Here is a 10527-nt window from a genome sequence, read left to right as displayed (position 1 = left end):
TTGTACTTGGCAACTAGAAATGAAGTAATAGCACCATTTATCAGGTGCACAAGTTCTTCAATATTGCATTTTGTTAAGAAATCTTTTTTAAAATTATATATACATATTTAGGCCTATATATATATATATATATATATATATATATATATATATATATATATATATATATATATATATATATAGAGAGAGAGAGAGAGAGAGAGAGAGAGAGAGAGAGAAAGTTAGAGAGAGAGAGAGGCCTATATATATATATATATATTATATATATATATATATATATATATATATATATATATATATAGAGAGAGAGAGAGATAGAAATAGAGAATACACAGAGGAAAATATAAAAAAAGATAATTAAACTTACATTTACGTTATGTTTCCGAAAAAAATAAACCGAGATTATGATACCAACAATTATAGTTATGCAGACAAAGCAAAGCACATTTTCCTTAATAGTCTTAATAAACATGCTTCCTGCAGATGTAGTATAAAGGAAAATTATTCTGTTACTTAACAGTCGTTTATTGTTCTAAAGTATGTACCATATACCTAGAATATCAGATTGCTAAATAATGTTTATGATTGTTTTAAACTAGAACACTTGTGTATCAGGGCGTCTAAACTAAATTTAAATCTCAACTCAATTCTTTGTTTTAAAAAATAAATATGTTTGACTTTATGTAGCTTTTTTATGACATTATTTGGTTTGGTGGCATCATAATCCTAATCAATTGAATCGTAGATTATTTTAATTTATATCCTTGCTTAAAAGCCTCATGCACTTAAAATCAAAAGTAAATTACATTAGCACATTCCTAGCATATAACATATTTCTTTGTATTAAAAAAGCTAAAAACAATTGACGTCATGTGGGTGATGTGTGTAGAAATGTACAAGTTAAAGAATAATTCCCTTTCAGATATTGATATATTTTGCGAAAAATAAACTTAAAAGTGCCGCCATGTTTTTAATTAAAATTATTAGACAGTGCTTTCCTTTGGTAAATATGATCTAATTTAAATAGTATAATTATTCTTACCTCTATATCCTTGATAGTTTTCTCCCTTTTTATTTTTTACTGTATTACTTTAAGACATGTCTTTGAGAGTTTGTTGGGATTTCGGTGATTTTATAGAGCCATGTTGCTGTTTTTTCCTTTGAGACGAAGCTTCAATTCTTTTAATGTATTGTTTTAAAACTTTAAGAATAGCATAGTTATCCTTCTCCATGGCAATGTCAAATGCAGTTTCACCATTGTTGTTTTTCTTGCGTATGTTAACATCATGATCTAATAATATTTTCACAATGCCGATATTCTCCATAGATACAGCTATCATTAAAGCGTCTTCCATTAAAACATTTACTCTATTCACATCTGCCCCATATTTAAGAAGAATTTTTACAATATCAGCGTAGCCTTCCTTAGTCGCAACCATTAAAGGTGTATAGCCGTGTAGATTTGTTTCTTCAACTTTAGCTCCATGATTCAAAAGTAATTCCACAATTTTCAAATATCCTTTGTTTGTTGCAATCAGTAGAGCTGTTTCTTTTAATGTATCGCTTTTAAATTGTATATCAGCATTTTGCTCAAGAAGCAACTTAACTGTTTTCTCGTGTCCATTAATTACTGCCACAAGAAGCGCTGTAATTCCTTTACTTGAAACTTTATTTACATCAGCGCCATGTTTGATAAGAAGCTCAACAATGGATGTAGGTCCTTGATGTGCAACAGACATTAACGGAGTTAGCCCGTCATTAGACTGGATGTTTGGGTCAGCATTATGTTGTAGAAGTAGCTCAACTATTTTTTCATTTTTCAACGTTACAGATATATCGAGTGCAGTTAAATCATTTGCATTCTTGTGATTAACATTAGCTTTATAACGTAACAATAATCGGACGGCATTTATATATTGAAACTGTACCGCGAGCATTAAAGGTGTATATCCAATGGATTTTGTAGGTCTGTTGACATCTGCTTTGTTTCTTAACAGAAAATCCATATTTTCTTGATCACCATGAGACAACTCGTACACAAGCAAAGTTAAGCCATTTACAACTATAGAATTAATGTCAACATGTTTAAAATATACCTGCAAAACCGAGTGTTGGTGTTCCTTTAGTGCCAATAGCATACCATCATTTATGGACTCGATGTCGGTAATGTGTTTTAGAAGCAATTCCACCATTTTTGAATAGCCTTTTGAAGAAGAAACCATAAGGGCGTTAACCAGGGAATTCGTTTGAACAATAGTTTTGTTGTTCCTTGTTTGCGAGTGTAAGATAATTTCTAAAAGCTTTATATTATTTCTTAAAGCTGCTGTTACAAATGGGCTTTTGTGACCGCTTATCTCCTTATTTACATTAGCACCGTGTTTTAGAAAAATCTCCACTATATGCATACTACCATTATAGATTGCTATCATAAAAGGGTACATAAGTTCTTTAGAATCTACGTTTTTATTATTACTATGTTTGAGTAGCAAGTCAACTATTTCTTCGTGACCTCTTGACGTTGCTAAAATTAAAGCAGATTGTCCAACTTTCTCATCACCAATTGTAAAGGAACTATTTTTAGAAACATAGTCCACATTCGCTTTGTATTTTAATAACAGCCTTATTGTGGATAAATGACCCATTGCCGCGGCCTTCATTAAAGCAGTCATGCCATCAGAAGCTGAAACAATGTTGACATCAGCTGTATTTCTTAATGAAAACTCTACATTAGAGTCACTTCCGTAACCTGCCAGTAAAATTAGTACAGGCGTGTCATTTACCATCATGTAATTAATGTTATGATACTTCAGGAAAATCTCGACTGCCGGATACCTATGTTTGTGTAATGCAGCTATCAATCCTAAAGCTGCCACTTTGGGATCCACAATATGGCTAACAAGCAAGTCAAGCATATGAACATTCCCTGTATAAGCAGCATAAAAAAGAGAATTTTCGAGAGTCTCCGTGTCTACTTTAAATGATTTTTTATGTAAACCATACTTTAAAAACAATTGAATAACATCAGTTCTGTTTCTATAAAGTGCGATAGTAAAAGCGCTCAAATTAAATTGACACATTTGGTTAATATTGACATCATACTTTAATAAAACTTCAACAGTTTTGGTGTGGCCCAACATTGAAGCTGTCATAAGAGAAGTCATACCAAAATATGTCGTAGTGTTAACATCAGCGTTGTATTTGAGTAGTAAATCAACGACATCGTGATGACCTTCACGTGATGCCAGTGTGAGGGCCGTCTCGCCAGATTCAGACAAAACATTGACATTCACATTTCGTTCAAGTAAATGCTGCACGGACGTAACATGTCCACGGTATGATTCTATCATTAGCAGTGTGTATCCATTGTAAAAATTATAAATGTTGAGGCAACTTTTTGCTTTTGGTTTATAAAAGTAATCTATCATTGCATCAAAGTTTATGTTGTTAAAACCTAATATAAGCACTTGCAATTCGATTGGTAGAACATTTTCTGAAATGTGATTTTGTGTGTTCTTTTCGGATAAAGCTATATCAAAACAATGCAGAGTAAGTAACGTGCAAAAAATATATATTTTCATTTCAGCAGGTTATCCAATCTGCAATATAGGAAAAATACATTTTTAAAATAAACTTGCTAATATTTTTCTTCGATTTTCGTAACTCACCGATTAAGCACATATAATTTAAAAGTGACTAATTGTGTGAAAAAATATACAAATCTATAATATAAGGCTTGTAGTAGTCTGTCAGTCCGTCATTCCGTCAGACATTCCGTCATCCGTATAGATTCTGGAACCATAAAATTAATCTTGAAACAATGCAGTGCTTTTAAATTGCATAGAATTGTGTTAGAGTGGGGTTTGTTTATAGTATAACGATTTAATTTTATTTTACAGTTGTTCCCGCTTTTACTCTTTCGCATAAAGTGTAGAAAATATTAAATTCTCGCACATTACTAAAACATATTAAACGGATCAATGTCAAATAATATATTTTTTTAGATTGCTGGAAAAAAATTGATAAATAATAATAACAGTATGGTAAAATGAAGTAATTATTTAAAATGTTTAATAATTATGCCATGTGTGGTAATTTAAAAAAAATGAAATCACGATCATAACATAAAATGTTAATGCAAATTATGCGGACATCAAGAGGTCATTATTGTTGGATTATTATAATTAGCATGAATTGATAAAGTGCACTATGGTAGGTAAAACACGGATATTGTAAATACTGCCTTTTCGTTTATTTATTTTATGCACGGAACGTAATGTTTACTAATTATTATTTTTAATCAATAACCATTTAGAAACCGCTACTAAATTTCCTCTATGTTTACTTCTATCTTTCGGTTTGCGGACAACCTGGTTTCTTAACAGCCGTTGACTAAATTGAATCAGGCGCGTTCGCCGGCGCCCGTGCAGGGTTCAATTTTGCGCGATGGGCTATCTTGTGAGCGCTATGGGTTAGGGTTAAGATTAGCCCCGGGCTAGACTTTGAGCACAATGCGTTTATGTTTGAACTTAGGTTTGTGTTTATGCCATTCGTTGTTGTTTGCGTTTAGGTTTGAGTTTGGGTTTGTGTTAACGTGTTGCGTTTGTGATGGGTTTTTTTGGGTTTTTTTTTCATTTGCGTTTGCATGGTGTTTGTGTTTGCATTTTTTTAAGTTGTTTTTTGCGTTGTTTTTTTTTTTTTTTTGCATTTTTGTTTGTGTTTTCCTTTGTTTTTTTTTATTTTGTGCTTTTGTTTTCTTTTGTGTTTATGTTTATGTTTATGTTTGCGTTGTGTTTGTTGTGTTTGTGTTGTGATTGTGTTTTCTTTTGTGTTTGCGTTTGTAGTTAGTTTTGTTCTATTCCTAAGTTGGTACATTTAAAAAGATTCAACGTGTCGGAGCACGGGTATTCTGTATATTAGAGCACAATTTAAATTTCTTGTTCAGACCTCTTAAGAGTCAACTGATACGAATAATTATTGGATGGCTTCTTTTTGTATAATTCAAAACACTAAATAAGTCATTAATAAAGTAAATTATATGATCAAAGATTGGAGTAAGTTCAATCATTCAGGTATCTTTGGAGTAAGTTAAATCATTTAAGTATCTTTGCGCCATACCACCCGATGAAGGAACGAAGCAAGAAATACTCGCAAGATGTGCCAAAAAAAAAGCACTCAATAAATTAAGAAACATTGCATTACAACAACACTTCTATTAGCACACAATTAAACTAGCTCAGTTACCGATGGTGTCTATCTTTCTGTATCGATGAGAGGCATGAATCCTAACGCAGACTTCCAGATAAAAATCAAATCCCTGAAAATGAGAAGTTTACGCAGACTCATGTGGGTCTCATACAGAGACTAATAAGTCCGGGAAAGTATCACTGGTGTGATTGTTCCCTTTGAAAGTCTACAGAGCATGGTAAAAACAAGAAAACTGAGTAGGTATGGTCATGTTACAAGATCAAACACCCAAAATCATATTGTCAGCCAATGTGCCATTAGGGATAAAAAGGGAAAGGCAAAGACGCTGGATGGATGACATCAACGATTAGACGGGGCTGCAGATACAGATACAGATACAGATACAGATACAGATACAGATACAGATACAGATACAGATACAGATACAGATACAGATACAGATACAGATACAGATACAGATACAGATACAGATACAGATACAGATACAGATACAGATACAGATACAGATACAGATACAGATACAGATACAGATACAGATACAGATACAGATACAGATACAGATACAGATACAGATACAGATACAGATACAGATACAGATACAGATACAGATACAGATACAGATACAGATACAGATACAGATACAGATACAGATACAGATACAGATACAGAAACAGATACAGATACAGATACAGATACAGATACAGATACAGATACAGATACAGATACAGATACAGATACAGATACAGATACAGATACAGATACAGATACAGATACAGATACAGATACAGATACAGATACAGATACAGATACACATACACATACACATACACATACACATACACATACACATACACATACACATACAGATACAGATACAGATACAGATACAGATACAGATACAGATACAGATACAGATACAGATACAGATACAGATACAGATACAGATACAGATACAGATACACATACACATACAGATACAGATACAGATACAGATACACATACACATACACATACACATACACATACACATACACATACACATACACATACACATACACATACACATACACATACACATACAGATACACATACAGATACACATACAGATACAGATACAGATACAGATACAGATACACATACACATACACATACACATACACATACACATACACATACACATACACATACACATACACATACACATACACATACAGATACAGATACAGATACAGATACAGATACAGATACAGATACAGATACAGATACAGATACAGATACAGATACAGATACAGATATAAATACAGATACAGATATAGATACATATATAGATAGATTTAGAGTAGCGTCCCTTTTGTTTACATATTTTCATCAACCTTCATTCTATAATCTATTTTAGTTATATTGAGATCAAAGAATGCTTTTTCTTTTTTTTTCATCTATCAAAGCAAGTAATTGATACTAAGGGGAGTAAGTTGTACTTATTTTCAGACACAATTTGAATGTATGTGAAGGGTAATACATTTAATGTGTTTTTGTTCTTTGTATCTTAGGTCAATTAATATCATCTATCTAGACGTTACTACAAAAAAAAAAACACTTTAAGAATACTACACTATGGCGATCAAGTCGAGTTTCTTAATATATACCTGTTTGCTATTAGATACAGAGACACAGAGTCCTTTTCAATTTTATATTATACTAGACAATCCGTTATCTAGTTAGATAACTGTGAGTTTCAGGGGTCATCCATAAATGAAATCACGTTTATCACTTATGATAAAAAAATAACAATACCCCACATTCGAAACGACGTTTTTTATCTTTTAAAAACACCGATTTCAGATGAGCATGGGTCTAAACACACTATCCCTTCATATACTGACGTCACAGGTGAACTACTCAACTGTACTTCACCTGCCCAGTGTCCCGCAAAGTCCCAGACAACATTTTTGTATCTTTAAAAAAAACGATTCCGACCAAGCATGTCTCTGACAACAATATCCCTTCATATGCTTGGGACAAAGAAACAGATGAACTCTATTTCACCTGCCCTGTATCCCGCCTAGTCTCAAAAGACAACTTTATCATTCACATTGACATGATGTGTCTAGAACTCGTTCCACCCGGATGGAAGCCTATTACTCTAACAACTTAGCTATCTAGACTCGTGACGACATTGACTTTTTTGTGTGCTATATTCTTTGAGTCTTCTTATGAAACTTGATTTAAGGGCATAGGCCCTAAACCTAGATCTAGTATCTTTCAAATTAAATTTTATCTTAAATTAGCCTATTGCACAGCTAAACAAACAAAGATTATATCAAATAATGAAAGTCTGAAATTTAGTATAGAAACACATTATAATCTAGATCTAGATAGAATTATCTAGATCAGGGATCGGCAACCTTTTGGGACGGAAGAGCCAAAAGTTACAATTTTACAAATATACCAGTTTTTAAAGAGCCACCAACATTTTTATTTCAATATTATGTTATTTGATTAGGATTATATACACATATATATATATATATATATATATATATATATATATATATATATATATATATATATATATACATATATAAATATATATATATATATACACACACACACACACATATATATATATATATATATATATATATATATATATATATATATATATATATATATATATATATATATATATATATATATATATATATATATATACATGAAATAATATTTATTCAAATAAAAACATACGTATGTTTTGCAGAAAAAGTATTAAAGTATTTTATCTAGCCCTGCTAGAATAATAAAACCAGTAATCAAAGTATATAAATTTAATTATTGAATACTATTTACAACAGTTTCGCCTTGCATGCCTTTTGAAAGTTTGTTTAAACCTGGCTCAAAACTTGTTTTCAGTTTTAAGCACGCTTCTAGATTTTATTTGTTAGTTGGCTTCTATACTTTGTATTATACACATGCATGAAAACGCTTGCTCGCATGAATATATTGACCCGTCAGCACTCCAAATGCCAACTTCTTCACTTAGTGTAGCATCCTGCAAGACTATTCCATGCGTCACATAATATGGCGTCAACTCGCGGCATCTTTTAGAGCTGTCCAGTTGTACAGTGAAACGCACATGTTTTACTGGACTTCCAAATTATCTTCTTAGCTCTTGAGATCTGTGAACTTACTGCTCCACAAATGTTTCGTTTTAAATCTAGCAATTTAATTTGAAGCGAACCAGCATCAATTACAAATAGTTCAAAGTTAATCTCATTTGTTTTTGTGTTCAGAGAATCTACTCTGACTATGAACGTCAGAGTACTTGCATTTGTTTTGAATTGCTTAAATCTCTCAGTGAACCAATTTTTTTCGAAACAATTATCTTCTTCAAGCAAGGTATAAGCTGGGTTTTCCCCTCCATGCGGTTTTAGATTTAGCTCGTTTAGTTTCTTCGTGATCTCCACAGCGAAGTTGAATGTTGCAATTTGGTATAGACAAGTCAATTGTAAGTACATTGTAATTGGGCGTAACTAAATATAATAGCGAGTGTTTATTATGTTTATTATTATATCGTTCATTACCAAATGCTGCAGAACAATATTTTTTTTAGTTTTAAAAATAAAATAAAACAATTATTAATATTTGTGCTTGGAGCTGAAGAGCCGCATCTCAACATCAAAAAAGCCGCATGCGGCTCGCGAGCCGCAGGTTGCCGACCCCTGTTCTAGATTCAACGACTAGTTTGATTAAGTCTAGTTTTGCCGTAACTCTTGCTAGATCTAGATCTAAATCTAGATCCTAGATAGATGAATCACTTGTATTTTTGAAGGTAAAAAGCAAATATTTATATCAAGTATTTAAGGATTAGAATAGTTTAATAAAGAAACTCTAAAATGTATTCTGATTGATGGAAGCCGTGATTGTTGTTTTAAAAAGTAAATAAATCCTGTGAAGTCACTATTCACTCTAAGTAAAGTCGCTCTTAGTTGTCTTGACTGTTTGGCATCCTAATACATAAAAGGCCATGTGTGCATTTCTCTCTCTCTCTCTGTTTCTCTTTCTCTCTCTCTCTATCTCTCTCTCTCTCTCTCTCTCTCTATCTATCTACATGTCCCGAGACTAACGGATCAGTATATTCAGCGATATAGCAAGAACTTAAAAATACGGACCTTTGTTGAAAATAAAATGTTGGTTGCTTTAATTATATAACTTTTTTTAGAACGAAAAGAACAGAACACTAATAGCGTCATCTTCCAAAGTTAGAATATGAATAATTGAACAATTTCATTCAAATTTGATTTCGATCCAGTTTCTATAAATATGCCTATCAAGGCGTACGCTACGAAATTTATATAATCAAAATAATACACATTACCTAAAAAACAACATAATTACCGTTGTACTGCCGGGTAGACTTTCTTCTAGGTATCTCTTCCTAGGGGCAGAGTCCCCACGAAAAACGTTCTACCGCCCCCCCCCCCCCCCCGAACGAAATGGAGTTTATATAGAAAATATATACATTTAACAGTGTCCGCCTCCCCCCCCCCGAAAAAGTCTACCGCACCCCGAAAATTTCAAGTGCCCCCCTTCCCCCCCCCCCCCGGAGAAAAAAGTCCAGAAGGAACACTGCTGCCGGGTTTTTAAGGGAATTATTTTAGTCTCTTAAAAATAATGTGTTGTTTTGACTAAAGAAGTATATAATGTGAAGTATTTTATCTAATAGATATTGGTAGCTTATGTTGTTTTTTTAAATTGTCGAATTTTTAGCTATTTAGATATTTTTTTGCTTTGTCGGTAATATCGTTCAACGTGTAGTAAAGCACATAGCGTTTTGACCAACTACTATTTTATTAATATTTCCATTTAAGTATTCCATATAACAATAAAAACATATAGGCCTATAATTCACGTGAAACGGGTACCTATGGCTAGTAATAAAATAAATGCCGACATCTTAAGAGTTAAAGATTTTAAGGTTTTACAATTCGCTAACATTATAATGCCAAATAGCGTTACAACTGGTGGTAATAACTTTCTGATAATAATTGGCCTATTCCTTAAAAATTCTATTAATCGTAAAAAATCTAAATACTAGCTATAAAAAATTGTTTTGATTTAAATTAATCAATTTAAATTAAAAGAAATACTAACTCGGAATAATTTTACATTATGTGTTATTTGACTTGGTATGCAAGTGGTATGTTACGAGGAGTGGTCAGAAGTTTGTGTTTGAAAAATGGCTTAAAAAAGATGAGGAATAGACATATTAGTTTAGGTTTGTTTAATGAAGTTATTATAATTGGCTGCGCTCATTTGTCTGTA

The 10527-nt window shown here is 32.2% G+C and overlaps 1 protein-coding gene across 1 annotated transcript; it reads right to left on the bottom strand.

The window, feature by feature from the left end:
- Window positions 1–1091: 1091 nt before the first annotated feature.
- On the bottom strand, window positions 1092–3347 carry LOC131935250 (ankyrin repeat and KH domain-containing protein mask-like). The gene is made up of 2 exons (XM_059291611.1): window positions 1368–3347; window positions 1092–1268 (listed from the first exon to the last, which is right to left on the bottom strand). The coding sequence occupies exons 1-2, from the start codon at window positions 3345–3347 to the stop codon at window positions 1092–1094; spliced, it is 2157 nt and encodes a 718-aa protein (XP_059147594.1).
- Window positions 3348–10527: the final 7180 nt, after the last annotated feature.

The sequence above is a fragment of the Physella acuta genome, unplaced genomic scaffold (assembly GCF_028476545.2).
Source record: "Physella acuta isolate Inbredline_101_S28 unplaced genomic scaffold, ASM2847654v3 ptg000139l, whole genome shotgun sequence".
NCBI lineage: Eukaryota > Metazoa > Mollusca > Gastropoda > Physidae > Physella > Physella acuta.
The sequence above is the reverse complement of the archived record's forward strand: the minus strand, read 5'-3'. Positions and strand labels throughout refer to the sequence as shown.